At 32.2% G+C, this 19,193-nt stretch overlaps 2 protein-coding genes and 1 long non-coding RNA gene across 3 annotated transcripts; 1 reads left to right on the forward strand and 2 right to left on the reverse strand.

Moving 5' to 3' along the window:
* Nucleotides 1–6: 6 nt before the first annotated feature.
* Nucleotides 7–2,304, forward strand: LOC136065100 (uncharacterized). Its single transcript, XM_065767785.1, has 5 exons — nucleotides 7–334; nucleotides 495–1,439; nucleotides 1,536–1,682; nucleotides 1,783–1,863; nucleotides 1,947–2,304. The coding sequence occupies exons 1-5, from the start codon at nucleotides 263–265 to the stop codon at nucleotides 2,067–2,069; spliced, it is 1,368 nt and encodes a 455-aa protein (XP_065623857.1). The 5' UTR covers nucleotides 7–262; the 3' UTR covers nucleotides 2,070–2,304.
* Nucleotides 2,305–2,838: 534 nt separating this feature from the next.
* LOC112010895 (uncharacterized) lies at nucleotides 2,839–4,710 on the reverse strand. Its single transcript, XR_002882808.2, has 5 exons — nucleotides 4,463–4,710; nucleotides 4,020–4,097; nucleotides 3,779–3,873; nucleotides 3,393–3,454; nucleotides 2,839–3,227 (listed from the first exon to the last, which is right to left on the reverse strand). It is a non-coding gene; the product is annotated as an uncharacterized LOC112010895 (long non-coding RNA).
* A 306-nt stretch (nucleotides 4,711–5,016) lies between these two features.
* LOC112010897 (protein MODIFYING WALL LIGNIN-1) lies at nucleotides 5,017–8,724 on the reverse strand. The gene is made up of 3 exons (XM_024043275.2): nucleotides 8,543–8,724; nucleotides 6,442–6,644; nucleotides 5,017–5,623 (listed from the first exon to the last, which is right to left on the reverse strand). Exons 1-3 carry the CDS (start codon nucleotides 8,636–8,638, stop codon nucleotides 5,272–5,274), a joined length of 651 nt encoding a protein of 216 aa, XP_023899043.1. The 5' UTR covers nucleotides 8,639–8,724; the 3' UTR covers nucleotides 5,017–5,271.
* Between the last annotated feature and the right edge of the window lie 10,469 nt (nucleotides 8,725–19,193).

Genomic DNA, 19,193 nt, shown 5'->3' on the forward strand with positions numbered 1-19,193 from the left:
TGGGTCTACTACACTAATCTCTACCAATAGACCTCAACCACACTTGCAACCAAAATTTGAGAGATTATATGTATGTTTGGATGCTTGTAAGAGAGGGTTTTTAGCTGCTTGTAGGCCTTTTATTGGTGTTGATGGATGTCATTTGAAGGGTGAGTATCCAGGACAGATCTTGACAGCAGTTGGCAAGGATGGCAATAATGGTGTTTACCCAATTGCATTTGCCGTGGTTGAGGCAGAAACAAAGGACTCGTGGACATGGTTCATGCAAAGGTTGCTAGATGATATTGGAAGTTTGAGGGATGAAGGGTGGACCTTCATGTCTGACCAACAAAAGGTTATTATTATTATTATTATTATTATTATTATTATTATTATTTTAACTTTCATTTTATTTTATTCTTTAAATTTGGGTGATGGGCCTTCCTATAAATTCACATCAAATTAATTATATTCTAATACATCCAATAATTTTGTATTTTATGTCTTCATTGTAGGGATTAACACAAATGTTTGATGAACTCATGCCAGGTGTGGACCATCGATTTTGTGTTCGACATCTATATAATAACTTTAGTAAGGATCATAAAGGTAAGCTACTAAAGGATCGCATGTGGGCAGCTGCTAGGGCTACTAACATGTCTGAGTTTCAGTTTGAAATGGGGAAGATCAAGAAATTAAACATAAAGGCATGGGAATGGTTGGTAGGAAAGGAACCTAGGTTTTGGACAAGAGCGGCTTTTAGAAGGTATCCTAGGTGTGATGCACTAACTAACAATGGATGTGAAAATTTTAATTCTCAAATATTGGAGTTTAGGGATAAACCAATAATCACTATGTTGGAGGAGATTAGATTGCATCTGATGGCTTATTATATTAAGAAGAAGGAGAAAATTGCAAGGTATCATGGACCTATATGTCCTAGAATCCAGAACAAGTTAGAGATTGAAAAAATTAATAGTACAAATTGTGTTCCAGTTTGGTGTGGGGATAGTAATGAATCAAAGTTTGAAGTATCAAAATTGCCTGAGAAGTATGTAGTTGACATAAAGCAGCATACATGCTCATGTGGATCATGGGACCTAACTGGGATTCCTTGTGCACATTCTGTAGCTGCATTGGGATATATGAGTCACACGATTGAAGATTATGTGCATCATTACTATAGTATGGAGTCCTTAACCCAGACTTATGGGTCATGTATATACCCTATTAGTGGTCCCAAATTGTGGCCACAAAGTAATAGAGAGACCATACTCCCTCCTAAAAAAGTAAGACAAGGGGGTAGACCTAAAAAGAAGAGGAAGAAGGAACTTGGTGAGCTAAACAATCCATATAAGATGAAGAGGAGAATTGGCCATGTTAAATGTAGCCAATGTGGAACAATAGGCCATAACAAGAGGAGGTGCAATCTCGCTACTCAGGCTAGCAAACAACTACGAGTAAGGCTTGTAATAGTTAGTTTTCTTTTTCTTTTTCTTTTTCTTTTTTTCCCCTTGTTGATAATGCACTACTAAGTTGTGATGTACCATTTATAGATGAGAGAGCCAAATGTAACAACACACTGTTTGGAAAACCAAGAATGTGGGACATCTTCAAGCCATGTAGAACCTACTAATGGGGCAGCACCTCCATCACAACCAAGCCATGGAGCATATGCAAGCCAGCACAGTCAAAAAATACCTGTGAGTGATTGCAAGTACATATTTATATTTGTTAGTCTCATATGAACAAATCACAGATTTATAGTTAATGTACTAAAATAAAGCTATAATGCATTTTCAGGTTAGGAAAAGAAATGTCACAACACAAAGTCAGCCAACACCCCAATGTGAAGGAGTACATCGAAGTCAACCAGCATCTCAGGTTTTTATTATTACATTTATTTGTTACAAAAAAAATTGCCTATGTTGTTTCTTTATGGTAAATATCATTGTGCACCTTATCAGGTTGGACCTAACGAAGTTACAAGAAGTTACAGTTTTGGAATATCAATCGAGACAATGGCTTCTGCAAGTGAGACATCCAGAAGAATTACAAAATTTTATAAGAATGCACAATTGCAAAAGTGAACAGTGAATAACATTTGTTGTGGTTAAATCTACTGAAGTGAAGGTGCTTGTGAAGATAAATGTGTATTTTGAAGTGGACGGAACACTTAGATATTTTTTTGTTATTATTTGAAATAGTTCAAAGATTACACTACTATTTGGAACAATTTGAAGTATAAGTTATTTAATGTTACTATTTTGAACATGTTAATCAGTGCAATTTAATATGATGTTTATTAGAAACCTTGCCAAATTATGCAATTGGCTAGTCTTTCATTTAAAATTGATCAATTGTTTAGAGATATTGTTCTGCCCTGGAATGGTTTAATTTGCAAGGCTCTTGTATGGAAGAGCACAATGAAATGAGCAAAAGGGGGGGGGTAGCAAAGAAAAGGTTAAAAAAAGCTGTATAAGCCATGGATTCTGCATTTATAGGTAGGAGAAGTCCGTGAGTTGCTTTTTCAAGTACTTGAAAATGAAGAAGATGTCACAATGAAACATGAAGCACCATCACAAACTAATCAACGTTTAGCTTCACAAGGGATGCACTCATCAAAGTTTTGCTTAGATCCTGCTGGTTCCATGCCAGTATCATGTCAGCTTTTTGATGCTGTAGTTAGCATGTGTGTCCCAGTAATAGTTAGTGACAGAAATATAGAATTGCCTTTTGAAAATGTCATGGATTATAGAAAAATTGCAATATTTGTAGATTCCACCTCTGTTGTAAAGCAGGGATTTTTAGTTACAATGCTGAAAAATGTCACCATAGAAAGGATTCTTGAATACCAGAGAGAGCTGAAACTAGTAATTTTTCGTTGTAATAAGGGTACTAAAACTTTTTAGCATCTCTAATTTTCCATAAAAAGTGAGTGAAATTACAAATATTAGGCAATCCATTTACACGTCACTTTTGAGTTCAGAGATACATATATAAAAACAAATGAAATTATATAATAATCCATGTCTCTAGTTAAAAATCTTCTACCTTATATGAAAATTTTCCAGTCTCTTAACTACACAAAAGCTAATACATATCAAAAACACATATAGATTTCTAAAATAGAATACCAAACTTCAAATTCTTTCAAAGCTTTTGATACCCAGGAAACACCTCCCTTTGGTCTTTATTGATACTTCCACTTTAGTTACGGTTTTTACACTTCTCCATGGCCCTTGGAGCTGCAATCAAAGCATATTTCTTAGATCATTTTGAATGTACATTTTCACCAGAGAGACAAAAATCGACAATTACGCTGACAACAAGTCCATGATGTTCAATCACACTATATATTAAACTGACAAATTATCACACTATCACACTGAATATATTATGATAACACATACCTAGCCCAATTGCCTCTGAGCCCTTCATGATCCTTAGCCTCCTACAGAAGTCGGTGAACAATCTGTGACAACAATCAACAAAACAATAAGGGAATATATTCACGGTTGAAAATGACAAATCTTTAATAATCCAAAGTAAGATATCATATCAGAACATCTAGATCAAGTTAGCAATATCTAAATAAAAGTAGAGAATTCAATGCCAAACTTGTGTTAACATTCAAAACTGGTAACATTTGGATAATCATACACAAATAACAAATTTACAGTTTTTAACACAAATAACAAATTTAAAGGCACTGCTTTTAAATATTAATCCTTCTTGAAGCTGAATTGGTTTGACTAATAATTCATGAACAATTTTTTTTAAGAGGACATAATATTACTTGCACATTGTGAGAATTAACAGCTTGACTTTTTCAGGATTATGACAGTGATGAGGTATTCTCAATCCAAGATGATCGCATCAGCCTCTTGCTGCCTGCATTTTACCAAGATATGATAGTGAGGGTGTACTTTAAGAAGCCTGAACTGGTTTATGGAAAATAAAGACATTGGTTTTGCTAAGTCATTTATATGGTTAGGATATTTCTTTATGCCCATGAATTATATGCAAATGTTACATACAGGTGGAAGCAGTGTCTGAGGCCTTCGAAAACTTTCAGCTGAAGACTAATGGAATGAAAGCACAGGTTCATTCAACTCCTAAATCAAAGAAACAACGCCAGAGATAACATAAGGAATAGGCCTCACGCGGCCAAACCAAGATCAAAATAAATAACATAAAAAATTTAAAAATGAAATAAACACTTACTAAAAGAAAAGAAACATAAGAGGACTATGACGACCAGTAGTAAAACTTAGTAAAAAAATAAAAAAATCCTTGAGAATTTGCTTTGACTTTAATCTATCTAAATCTATTGGAGCACTAACAACGTTGCTGTTGTTAAATTCACCAAGTCCGAATCTTATGGTCGCCAAACTATGATGCAAATTATCCCAAAAACTTTGGATCAAAATCTTACACGGACCTAAATTGGGGTGAGATACCATAGGAAAAAGTGCAATACCAGAGATGGGAGGAGGGAGGCGGGTCAGTGTTGTGCGAGAGAAGCAGGGACGCAGGTCAGGGGCTATCGCTGGCTGGGACTAGGGCTTGGGCTGTCGCCGGCGATGGTTAGGGCTTGGGTCTCCTCCGGCGGCCAGTCAGAGGGAGGAGGCGTCGCAGCAGGCAAATGCAAATTCTAGTTTTTGGAGAGCTATTTGGATGTCTGTGGGTTTTGAAATTTATGAGAGTGCCCCTACACCATTTTTGTGTTTTCCCAAATTTGATTTAGTGAATCTATTTCTTACTACTCATGAACGTAAGCTATTACCTAAACCATGTAAATTCTTGGTATTTTTGTAATTGTGTCAATGTTTCTTTCAAGTTCTCTTTATTCTTATTATTCATTTTGGAGATGTTTATATAGCCCATACTAGTTTTCTCAATCAATCTTAGTAATTGGGCTTCCAGTATTACAATAAACAGTATATTTGGGCTTAGTTGATTCATGTTAAAACAGAAAATACAAAAGCTCCAGCAAGATAAAACTGCTCTATATTGAGAGGAGAAACTCAGAAATTAGTTGAAGTGGTAAAAATTTACCAAACAATATATGATCAACAGCTCTGATTAACACAAATTAAATAGAAAAAAAAAAATCCACTACTAATTAAAAGACACAACTATTTGCAAAATACAACTCAAAGCCATCTTCTATTAATTAACCAACAAATAACCAATTGATCAAATTCCACACAGCAAGTGTATACATTTATTACATAAACATCATACTCCCAATAATGCACAGTTGAAAAAGATGGGTAATTAGTCAAACTATACATGTTCTTGAGGACCCTGTGGTGGGAACTTAGTTGGTCCCGCAGTTACCCCTCCTTGATTGCCCCATTGGTACTGAGGTTGAGGTTGTCCCATAGCTATCCCTCCTTGATTAGGGCTGCCCGCTTGGAACTGAGGTTGTCCCGTGGGACTGTTCTTTCCTTGAGTTAAAATATAAGCGAAAAGACCACAAACCACACTTGCAAGGGACATAATGGCACCACCAGCAAAGATTCCAGGCTTCACAACATAGCATTGGAAGTAGTTATCACCTTGTATGGTAGTTTGTTGAGAATTATTGTATGCAGAACCAAGCACCAACAAAATAGCCGCTATGACAACTGAGAACCTGTTCGATTGTGAAATAGACTTAATCAATTGAAAAACTAATTCGCAATGGATATGCAAACTGATAAAGCTAACCAAAGTTATTGGAGTGCAGGGTGAAATCATTATTTTTGCTAAAAAGAGAGGGGGAAAAAAGGATATTAGAAGACTTAAAGAGAACAAAGAAGTTTGGAGAATAAAGAAACATTCAACCATGTACTTCATTTGTTAATTATTGATTTTCCTAAAATATTAATTATTGGGAAATAATGAATTTAATTATTATGGTGGTCAACTTAGGACTTTTGAGTTTATGTCACGGCCAAAACTAATGAACTCACCACCCAATAAGTACATGTATAGGGTGGAAATTTTCTATTTCAATTATTCATATTTAAGAAGAATGCAATATAAATGAAAAAAAAAAAATTGTTATAAACAGGAAGAAACATGACCCCATAACAAATTGATTTATGTTTTGATAGATCCGGTGTATTACCATTGATATGATGCCACCACACAAATATGTGCTTCTTGGTAATATTACCTTATACTTTATGTATGTTTCCGTTTACTGTTGCTTAAATGTTAGTCTTATATATTTCTTTTAGCCTTTCCATGCTTCTTGTTAATTTTTTTAGTCAAAAATCAATATTATATGGTATATAAAATTTTTTGTGAAAATATTTTGGAAAACAGATCTTCAATTGATAAAACTTTTTAATTCAGACGCTGATTGTCCTCATTAATAATAAGATCTTAAAGGATAAGACAGAAATAATCAAACTATAATGAGTTTTGAACTACTCTAGCCATCAGCAAGTAGGAAATGAAACTTACCAGGAAAAGGAAAAGCAGGCCTGAGCTGCGGTCCAATTAGAGGTAGTAGGAAGAGAACCTCTTTTGCAACAACAAATACAACCAGTTGCAACAGTTACAATTATTTGAGATAAAATAATAGCCAATAGTGCAACTATACCAAGAGCCGTAGCTGGACTCGAAGGGTATATACAATTGAGCCCATCAAACAAAACCTGATCCATCTGGAAATATAAAAAAAAAAACGTAATGTGACCTTTTAGCAATGTATTCATATTAAAATTAAGACCAGTTCATGATGTTGACAAAGCATGATCATAATTATGCCCCAAAAAATCTAAAGATGACATAAAATTGAATTAGTCAATGGCCCCCTTGAGTTTAAAAAATTGTACTCCATTTATATAGATGATTATAGTATTATTTTTTTTCCTCTTGTTACTCTTATGTCATATTTATCTCATTAAATCAAAGTATATGTTGCTAAAAATAAATAACTAAATCTCTTTAATAAAAACCTTCTTTCTTTTATATAAATAAATAAATAAATAAATAAATATATATATATATATATATATTTGCATTTGGAGAAATAGAAATGGCAAAATAAATGAGATTTTATTGTTTTTATTTTTAGAAGAAAGAAAAACTTGGGATCTTGTGGTTAGGAGTTAAAGATCTTTATTGTATTGTTATCATGTCATGTGTGAAAAATGAGGTTTTTCTATAATTTTTGTTATTGTTATATTTTTCATATATTGACATGTATAATTTTAGGCATGTAAATTGATGTTTATTATTTAAATTATTTAATATTAATTAAATTTTATATGCTTCGTAATTTTTAAAAATATAAAAAATATTGATTTAAATTTTTTGAAGAATATTAATCGCGGATCCTTTTTATGTAAAAGATTGTACATATTTTACAAATTGATTTAATAACAAAAATGGAGTTTTTTCAAACAATAATTTGATGTAAAATAATATATGTTAAATTATGTTAAAACATTTTGTAAATTATTACAGTTTAGTCTAGAATTTAATTAAAATTAAAGAAAAATTAATCATAAAATAACCATAAAATTAATGATGGTATTCAACTTAGACTGTCTAAGACTAAGCTGTTTGGTCTCAAAAGAACTCTCTATTGTCCCAAACATCAAAAATTCAAAATTACGCACTAAAATCTATTTATCCTTTTCTCGCCTCATGTAAATCTTAGAGGGGGGGGGGGGGGGGGGGGGGGGGGTGTGGTATGTGGTTTATATACCAGTAATGTCCCCCCTCACTCCCCCACTATGTTAATTTATTATATATGTTGCTCACATATACGGCTAAAAATATTCTTTGCACGATGTGAGGGGAAAGTGTTATTATATATTAGCTCACGATACATTGTTAGTCCATTTCTCGTACAATATAAGCTTTTTTGGATAGGTGATGTATGAAATTCTCTCTAAGTTTAGTTTTTTTGAAAAAAAAAAAAAATGTCCTCTTTTCTTTTATCCATTCTTTTCTACTTCTACCTTCAACTTGCTTTCTCACACGCTACTATTTTTATTTGAATGTCAATGTTTGACTTAACACGAGTTTAAGAACCTATACCTAGCCACATAGAGAAGTACATAAATTTGACATAATTGAAATAGACATTTTTGAGGCTTTGGTTTTGGAGATAGACGTAACTAAATAAAGAAGACATTCTAACTTTCTAAGCATAACCGATGACTTTGAACCAAAGGAATCAACGAGATTGCACCACGATCAGTCTTGATGCTAATTCATGAAAATAGGTGCATGCATGTATGACTACAGAGAGATAAACAGACATGCATGTCAGTTGTCACTGTAAATATGATAGAGCCCTAACAAGATCAGTGCAAGTCTGCATTTGATGACAGCAGCTCTATTTCCATCCCAGCGAAAAGTTTATAGCAAAAAATTGCCCAACTGGATCAGCATTTCTCATTGATCACAAAGAGAAGCAGCGGCATTAATGAGATACAGAGAAAGCAAGATGATAAAGATAAAAAAGAAACAAAACAACAATCTTATATGAACCCATTAAAGGAAAACAAAAAAGAAGTAATAAGCAAAACCCACTTATATTTTTGCTTACCTTAATCCTTGTAACCTCAGCAACAAGACCAAGAATAACTGCTAAGAGCCCCAAGAATCCCGCAACAACGGATATCACAACAACCTTTGACTCCATTGTCTCTCTTTTTGTTTTCTCTCTCTCCTTCAATATAGAAGTGCTAAATATTTTTGCCTCTTTAGTGTAGAGAATTAGTGGTGAGTTGTGATTCTAATGAAATTATGATGCCCTATATATTGGGGACAGAATTGAATGGCAATATAGTGATAATCCTGAAATGTTCAGGACGAATCTGGAATAAGGAATAATATGTGAAGTTCAAGGCAATTTCCTAGTCTCTTTTACATTGGGACTGAGATTCCGAGTGTATGAACATTCCCTTAAAATGCCACTTGCCTGTATATTTAATCAAAGCTTATGTCAAGGCCAGCAACTCATCTGTATATTTCTGACTTTTAGAAAAAAACAAACTTATCAACCTGTAAGACCGTTTAGTTTTTAAAATTTTTAATGTATAATTGTAATCAAACTATGACTTTACATGGTATTCGAGTTTAAGTACTCGAGTACTGTTAACACAAACCTCAAGCTTCCTTACCTCAAGTTTAAGGTGGCATTTTTAATTTAAAAAATTCCAGTTCAACCACTGCTACAGTGACAAATTCTAGTGGAACTTGAGTACCGTGAGAAACTCGAGTTTGAGGACCTCGAGTTCTTAAATAATGGTAAATTGTTATATATTTTTAAAACAATGGTAGATCTCAAAATATTTTGCAAAAAAGTGGTATTTGGCCATTTTGCTTATTTTTCTCATACCAAAGTCAAAATTACAAATAAATAAATAAAAATTTATACACCCAAATATTAGTAACCGAAACATAAGAAACCGCCAGCCCATCTGTAATCCATTTTAATATTCATGTTAATTAGCCTAGACTGGCCGTAATGCAGAGTTAATTGTCTAGCTTTCAGGTAGCACTTGCCTGTGAATATGCTTAATCAAGCAATTCTATAAACTATGCAGCAACTGTTTGATACCACATGGCCTAGTGGTACGTCTTGCTCCTCCTTCGAGACTGAGTCAAGGTCCTAAAAGAGGTTCAAATGCCTTGCATGCCGGCCTGTTTACCAATCAATTTATTCAATTTGTGTGCAAAAAGTTTTACTTTGTTAGGCATTGTACGTATCACAAGAACAATAAACCTAATGGCAAAGTTAATTGCCCTGCTAGAAAAGATTTCACATGAAACGGTTTCATGAAGTCTCATACTACTGTCATATAAATACTTTTTGGTTGTCAAGTTCAATACACTTAAAAAAAACACCATCCCTCAATGGGGAAAATATCTTATACACGCAATGTATAAGATTCATGTGAGACTAAAATGTGAGCCCTACAATGAGATTTCGAGTCTACACTTATTGTGCATTCTTAGAGCAAAAAGATATACTTTGTACCTGTTACATGCAATGAATCTCTCACAACATGTGAGCTACATTTATGAGTAAGGCCCACTGTTCTATCATTGTTATCTCCAGTTACTCCTATACAAGGGGGGAGGGAAAGTTTGTATTAATTCATTTACGAAATAGTGCAAAATATAAGTTGGATGATGCATGGGTCTCCCTTAAGTATAAGCAGGTCATTTTTCTCTATATTTTTATCTATTAAACAACGTAGTGGTAGCCTTCAGTAATAGACTTGTCCATTTCCTTAATTAATCCATTTTACTACCATATAAATGTGTCCTGAACTCCTGCTTATTTTATAAGACAAGTAAACCTATGAAAAAGATTGCTATTGACCATCCCATTCACAACCTGCACAAGCTCTTAGATAATACAATGATTGACAATAACTTGGTATCTTTCCATGACATCAGTATTGGAGTAAGAGAGAAGATGTCAGCATTCAAACTTCCAATAAAAATAAATATATATAGAATTTGAGGCAGAGAGAGAGTAGCAACCTTTGTTCACATTTCGGAAAATTATTAATTCCACGGTCCTTACGGCGGACTCTCTCCTCTCTCACATGATTGAGAGATTAATGCTGAATTATTTGAGTGATAAGACAGCATTTAGCTACCAATGAAAATTATAATGAGAGAGGAACGTGGTGACCACTTTTCTCCATTGCGCTGAATTAGTATTTGACTAGAGCAATTGGGAAAAAGATAATAATATATAATAAGACCTTGTTTATAAACTTTATATATATATATATATATATTTCACTGTATTATAGTTCTTGGTATTGTCAATTATATAATTAATAGGTTAATAGGAACTCCGTCAAAGTCAAAAGATTATAAAACAGCCAATCTGCCCGGTGGCAGCGATATGGCTCGATGACTTGGTCAGTTGGTCACCTAGCAGGGGAAATCAAACTAAAAAAAAAAACAAAAAAACAAAAAAAAAAAAAACAAAAACAAAACACAAGCTCGGCCACATGCTCATTGCCTTAATTCATTGTATTTTTTTTCTTTAAAAATTAAAAAAGAAAAGGTTTGGTGCCACAGAGCATTCTATGTACCTTAAAACAAAGACTTTTTTTTAGTAGATCCTTAAAACCAAGACTAAGCACTACATAATGGAGTTTCACATTAAAATTTAAAATATATATATATATATTTCATAATTATTATATCGGACCGTAAGCTGTATCATTCTAACTCAAAACCAATTAGTGATGAGGAAAATACACTCAAATCTTTTATGATTTTCAACATCACATTACGCAGCCTGTTTTTAGAGTAGTTGCAGAGAGTCAAATTGTGGTCTCCTTAACAGATTATACACCAGGCTCACCTAAAAGACAAGGCCTTGTATTTTTGGGGTTGACCATATAGACCGATGTAGCTCATTGGTACTATATAGTCCACACAGACCATACCACGAGCTACAACAAAAATAGGGATAAGGATTGGCTCCAATACACATGAACATTGGACTCAATGGGATGTTGACATATGAAAAATATTTAACACATGTTAGCACTCAACGAGTTCAGTGCTCCTGTGCACTAGACCCAAACCAATTCCCAAAGATAGAATTCGATGAAAACATATGACATCTCGCCAGTCAATAACTTAAATATAAACCAAGTTGTTTATGAACAATTTGAATTCAATTCAGGAAATTAACAAATGAACCAAGTACAAGTCTAAATTTAGACTCAACTATCATACAAGTTAAATTCAAATATAATAATGTGCTCATGAAACTTGATTAGTTTATGTATAACATTTTATGTTTGTGTATAAATATTTAAAATATACTTATATAGACTTGAGATTAGATTAGATAAATTTGTAAATAAGTTCATAAATATCAAATTATTACTTGTGTAATTTTTTGATTATTATATACAATTTTTAATTATACAAAGATTATAGAATCTAATTTTTATAAAATCAGAAATGAAAATCATTCCTTTTTCTCAACAAAAATAAATAAATAAAAATCATTCCACATGGCAAATGCGTACAATTATTAGACACAAAGAGCCCTTCACTTCATTGCGCAGAAAACACAACACAAAGCCAAACTTCAATTATCCAAACAAATAAACAACAGATCCAATGATCAAATTCCACATAGCAAATGCGTACATTTATTACATAAACATCATACTCTCCCATTCATGATATACGGCATGTTCTTTAGTACCCTATTATGGGAACTTAGTATGTCCCATAGGTATGTCTCCTTAATTAGGAACAGTAGGATAGCATTATTGGTATTGAGGTTGTCCTATAGGTGTGATGATACCAGAATCGTAAGGATAACCAAAACTTAACCGACATAAAAAAGTGAAAATAGGCTAGATGAATATATTTTGTATTTTCTGGTTTTATGGGATAGGAAAAACACTCAATAATTTAAAGGATAAGCTTACTACCTAAGTAAATCCAAAGGGATACAATTAGTACCACCCAAAAAAATTTAGTTAAGGATACAAAACTGTGGGGTAACACAATCTATTTGTCCGCTTTGGGGGCAGGCTTGGGCATACTTAGAGCACAACGTCCCGAGCTTCTATCCCCTCATGGCATGTGTTGTAGTGGTACCCTTATGCCTTCAGCTCATGCTTATAAGGCATAGGGGGGGGCGCTTCTTTCTTCGATGTGGGACACTTGCACAAAGCATGCCCACGTGCCTTGAAGAGACAAAGCCGTGAAGGGATAGAAGCTCGGGACGTTGCACTTTAAGCTTGCCCAAGCCTGCCCCCAAAGCGGACAAATAGATTGTGTTACCCCACAAAAAGGCGCTTTTAAGGGCAGTGGCCATCTCCAGTATTGTCCGCTTTGGGGCAGGCCACAGGCATGCTTAGAGCGCAACATCTCGAGCTTTTATTCCCTCATGGTTTTGTTGCCAATGACCGAAGTACAAGGCACGCCTCTACCACTACAACATGTGTTGTAGTGGTACCCTTATGCCTTTAGCTCATGCTTATAAGGCATTTGGGGGGGGGGGGGGGGGGGGGGGGGCCTTTTTCTTGTGGAGAAACTAGAAAAAAGAGAAAGTATACAGTGCATTATTGGGTGTAAAACTCAGACCATATATACAAGACACTAATCCTTAGATCTACCTGAGGAGAGTTATTTTTCTTATCATAGATTTGTATTAATCTTTTCTATCATTCCAGACTCTTCGGTCTTTGATTTGAATTCATATTAGAATTGCACTTGAATTGTTTGCCCACCCTTTAAAGAAATTCTATTGTTGGGCTCGAATTTGAGGGACTAGGCAACACTGTTCAAAATGGGCTTGGTCCTTTAATTTTAGAGCACTTACAAAAACCATAAAGTGAATGATTGTTATTATTATTATTATTATTATTATTTTAGAATGAAGTGAATGATTGTTATTTGATGAAGCTTTTGTTTTTATTTTCTGCTTGGCTAGTTAAAAAAAAAAATGCTTAGATTGTAAAATAAAGAAAAGAGAGGAAAAAAGAAAAGAAAAGAAATGGCAACATATTATATGACATAAATTCCCTATGTAGCTCCTATCAAAAAAAAAAAAAAATTCCCTATGTAGCTGAAATGACCATATTATACTAGTTATTTTTTATTATAATAATGTAACTTATAGGGGGACGGTTTCATTTAAGGCCCAAATAGCCCTGGTCTACATGGGCTTTATATGAAAATAAAGCCCAACACAAGCCCAAAGAGCAAGCCCCAATGATAAAGTTGAAGTCACAGCTTAGTTCTCAGTTCAACTGACATGTCACCCATAGTCTCATCTGAGATCACATCCGAGTGTAAGTTTCTACTGAGCAGGACAAGATGAAACATCGTTTGAGGAGTAAATAAGAAATTTTGGAACATGCGAAATTGTCCGGGGAAGCTTTCTGAAACTTCCNTTTTTTTTTTTTTTTTTTTTTTAACGTGGAGTTGTGAGAGATTTTAGAATTGGGAAATATATAATTAAATATGTTGGAGATAAAGTTACTTCACGTGATACAAATCTTAATTCGATTACAATTGAATTACATTTGTTGTGCTTAATATGCCTCCGTGCAGCTTCCTTTAAGGATTATGTATTTGAATTGAAATAAAATTAGATTAACTTTAGACTTTTTGTCCAGGGTTGCAACATAGTGTAATCCAAACACTTGATCTATGGATTAGGCTTTGTTATAGGTTTTAACTTGCAATTAAAGAGGTCTAATACATCTTAAATTGTAGTAATATTTATAGATTTTTTTTTCTTATCTCTTCTGGATTTTAAAAAAATAAATAAATATATAAATAAAAGCAATGTGATATATGATTGAGTTAAGATGATTATTTTTAACACCTCCACAAATTAAGTTTGAATCCAAGAGAAATTGAGTTGAACTAAAACTATTTAAGAATGCTAAAATCAATCAATAAAAAAAAAAAAAATCAAATTACTACACGTAAAAAAAAAAAAAAAAAAGATATAATTTTTTTTTCTTATCTTCTTTTCCTATAATTTCTAAGTTGATAAAAATCTTAATTTAATTTCACTCCAAATTCTTTTCTTCATCTATTTCTTCTTAATTTGATTGCAATCCAAAATCTTCATCTTCATATAATCTTTTTTTTTTTTTTTTCCATTTAGGTTATATTACAACACCTATTAGCTACAATTTGTTTTGGATAGAAAAAATTAAAAAAAAAAAAAAAATCAACGTGAGTTGAACTAAAACTCTCTAAGTCTACTCTACTCTACTATTTAAGAATGCTAAAATCAATCAATAAAAAACCAAAATTAAGTGAAGAACTTCAGAAGGAAGGATTTGGTCTTTTTGGTGAGAATAGCTATCTTCTTTATATATATATATATATATATATATATATATATTTTGCGTTTCTATTTTTCTATTAATGTAGTTCAATTATTACTTAAATTCTATGATTTTTTTTAAAAATATTTTACATAATGCAATTCATCTCAATTATTGGTGTACTTTTTGATTTGGTGTTCTTAATTGATTGTGCAGATTATTTCCTCACTTATGGCAATATCAAAATGGCTAGACAAATAATTTATATGTAAACTTTTACATTTACATTGCAATACAATTTTTGTTACTCTTTGTGCACTTTTATTTATCTATTTTTGAAATTATTTTGATTGTGGTACCCTAGAAGGTTTAGACACTTATATATATATATATATATATATAATTTATGGAATTTTTATTTTAGTCAAAATTTTATCACTGAATTTATTTGGGATGAAACTCATCTACCATAAAATTAGGAGATTTATGTGAGAAGAACTATCTTCATTTTTTTATGAGTTTCTATTAATGTAGTTCAATTATAGCTTAAATTATATGATTTAAAAAAAATAGATAATGCAATTCATCTTGATTATTGATATTGTTTTTTGATTTGGTGTTCTTATTGATTATGCATATTATTTTCTCACTTATGACAACATTAAAATGGCTATGACTGGTAATTTATAAGTAAATATTTACATTGCAATCTAAATACTTACATTTTTGTAATTTATGGAATTGTTTTTTATCATATATACAAGAAATTTATATATGATTAGCACTTCTGCTACTATACATGTTAGCAAGTATAATGAGAAGATTTTTAAGTGCCACACACACACACACACACACACACACACATATAATTAAATTAAAATTTTACTACTAAGAGCTTTTATAATATCATTTTTTTTCCAAAAAAAAAAAAAAATCTTACATAATATACATTTTCCATGTAACTTATTTTTAAAAATATTTTTACTATTTTATTTGTTATTATATTTGATTATATTATCAAAAAATTTATATTTTTAAATTTATATATAATTTTTTTTATTAAGCCGTGCATCGCACAGGCATAATACTAATAAAACATAAAGTATGATTCATCCTATGAGACACTAAATAAAGACCATTTGACTTAATTAATAATTTAAAAAAAAACATTTCAAAAATAATAGATTGTTATTCTGATTTTCAAGGAAAGCTTTTGGGCCGAACAAACATCAGATTGAACTTGCTGGATCTTGGGACACGCGGGATCTTGGGACACTGCAGTGTAACGTGACTCCTGAGTAATATAAATACTCTGGCCTCTGCAAGCTGAGGTTGTGCCATAGCTATGCCTCCTTGTCTAGGATTATTATTGTTCCTTTCCAAACTCAAAATATAAGATACACAAGACCCAAAACCACAGTCACAAGCGAGAAAATGGCACAAATACCAAACGATCCAGAATTGCATGCTATGGTTGTCTCATCAATCTTATTGCTCATAGAACCAAGCAATAACATAATGGCCGCTATGATAATTGCAAACATGTTCGATTGTGAAATAGACTAAATCAATTGAAAACCAATTTGTAAGTATGTAATCTCACATATGATAACTTAGAAAGAACTTCAGAAATTTAGAAAGAACAAAGAATTTTAGAGATTAAGAAACATTCAATCAAGCACTTCACTTCAACTCAAAAGGGGCACTTTCATGATATACTCTCATTTGTCATTTCATGTTTTTAAAAACCAGAACAATTAAAAAATCGAAAATAAGTTCAGTTCCTAGTTTTTACTAGTGGTTTCCATAGTTGAACCATCAGTTTTTACGAGATTAGTTGAGGATTTAGTTCCGGATTAAACTAGCTGGTCCAATTCAGTTTTTAAAACCATATTCATTTCTCACACCTAAAAACTTTTTATCAATTTGATTATCAAACTCATGTAATACCTTTAAAGAACTTTAGGGCTTTTATTTTTTGATAGGCAAATAGTGGGAGAGAAGGAAGTGAGGTTTGAATCACAAACCTGAGATAGCACAAAGGATGCCATCACAGCATCACTATGAAGCTTTTCAATTAACTTTATCACAAAAGTTCAATAACTAAAACTCTACTTCGGACAACAATCCCAAGTAGGCTTTAACACCCCCAATATTTATGTATTTGTACAATAAAAACTGTAATAATTGATCATCAAAGAGGCACATAAGAGGTTCAACTGATCAAGAAAACGTTATCAATTCCATTCCATTCCAACCATCTAATAAATTTTTACTCTAATGACTAATTTGGTACACCTAATCCCATGTTCCACTTTGCCTTTGTTCACGCCTCATTTTTCTATGGGTCTCAAGACTCAAAAGGCCCAAGCCTAAAAATCCAAACCCGTGAGCGAACAAAACTTGGGTAAAATAGCTCAGTTCATGCCCAAGCCATAGTGAAGTTTGAATAAGTGGATGTCAGATGTCTAGCACACGAGAAGGTATACTTTGTATATATAGGAGTAACCTGAAAAATATTCTACTTCAACCCAAAAATTGAAGCATATAAATACTAGATTGACAACTTAGGTTTAAAGGGTATTACAGTAGAACTAATTATGGAAGAGTCTTACATCTATCAAGAAAGCAATATAAAGGGAAAAAAATATGAGAGATGCTACGTTTACAACAATTTTATAACATTTTTACAACAAATCACAGGTGGTTAGTTGTTATTGATTCAAATTTGAAACTAATATTAAGATTACTTTTTTGCCCCAACAATAACAACCAATAACAACCTGCCATTTAGGATTTGTTGTAAAAATATTGTAGACATATCATTTCTCAAAAAATATATTATAAGCAAGAAGAAACGTACACATTCCAATAGCAAATTGATTTATGTTATTTTGAAGATATTTATGAATTTTGTATTTTTAAGGATATTTAATAAAACTAGCTCAAATCAATTGGTAAAGTCTCTCATAGTCTGAAAGTTAAATAAGAGATCTGAGATTCAATCCTTGTCTACACCAAAAACAGATTGAAACTATCTTTTTCAAAAAATATAAGTAAAAAACTCAAGTCAACACCAATACAGATGCTAATTAATTACTTTATATTTGTGGGTAATCTACGTGATCCTCAACTAATTAATTACATATATTCTTTTCTTTTATTTTATTCTATTTGAAATCAATTATACTTCTCTATATTTCAAGTTTTCAACAAGTCTAATCCCACGATAAATTTCAAAAAAAAAATTATAATAATTTTAGTGATAAATTATGATTGGTGTACAAAAAAGTGACCTAAATTATGATCCTATATAAAATTCAAGATATTTATTTTGTTATAGCATTATTGTTTATACTTTGAGCCCATAAAAGCACAGGTCCTCACTCCTCAGTTGAAAATGCTTTTAGTTCAGACACACATAGTTCTCACTAACAATAATATCTCAAAGAATAAGACAGAATTGATGTAAAAAAAGTTTTGATAAAGTTAGGGACACTACAAAAAGCTCACAACAATTTGACAAGATTTTTAAAATAGCCTACTACCTCACCCATGGCCATCACAATATTTCAATAAAAAATTTCAATACTAATTTTAAAATGTTGTGAAATTGTTATGAATTTTTAATGTGTTTCTAGCAATATTACTCATCAAATTTTATACACAAGTAGTAAAAGAAAATTACCAGGATAAGACAAAGCAGACCCCTCCTACGATCCAATTACAGATACTAGTGGGTTGAGGACCTCTTCTGCAACAACAAATGCACCCCGTTGCAACACTTGTAATTATTTCACTTGCAATAATTGCCTGTAGTGCAGCTTTACCAAGAGACGAAGCTGGACTCTTACGGTGTGTAGTAATACATTTGCCGTTATCAGAGAGAGGAGAATGTAACCTTTCAGCAATGCTTTCATCATAAAATTAATAACCCAAAGCATGATAGTCATTATGCAATAAACATCAATTGCGGGATATTTCATAAAGAGTGTCTAGAGACAGAAAAAATTTGACAAAATTTTTCATAATTGTTAATATGACAAATTGTTAGTAATAAATAAAGAAGTGATTTCAACCTTGAACCTAGATAAAAACTAATAAAAATTTACAAATTCAGTTGTTATGAAATTTTTAGTGTTGCTCTACTTCATATAGTTGTAGCTTGTGGTCATAAATAGATAAAGGTGTCCTATAGGTACATTCTTAGCACTCCTAATCTATCTCCTATAGTCCTTCACAGCTTGTTAAAGTAAATGACGGCAAATGATAGGCAATAATTTTCACATGAAACCAATAATTATTTTTCACCATTCACTGTCGATCACTTCATGGAAACGGCTAAACGGTCTAAAAAAAATAGAGTTAAATATATAAATTACACGATTTAAGTGTGATCAATCATTT

The sequence above is a fragment of the Quercus suber genome, unplaced genomic scaffold (assembly GCF_002906115.3).
Source record: "Quercus suber isolate HL8 unplaced genomic scaffold, Cork oak 2.0 scaffold_847, whole genome shotgun sequence".
NCBI lineage: Eukaryota > Viridiplantae > Streptophyta > Magnoliopsida > Fagales > Fagaceae > Quercus > Quercus suber.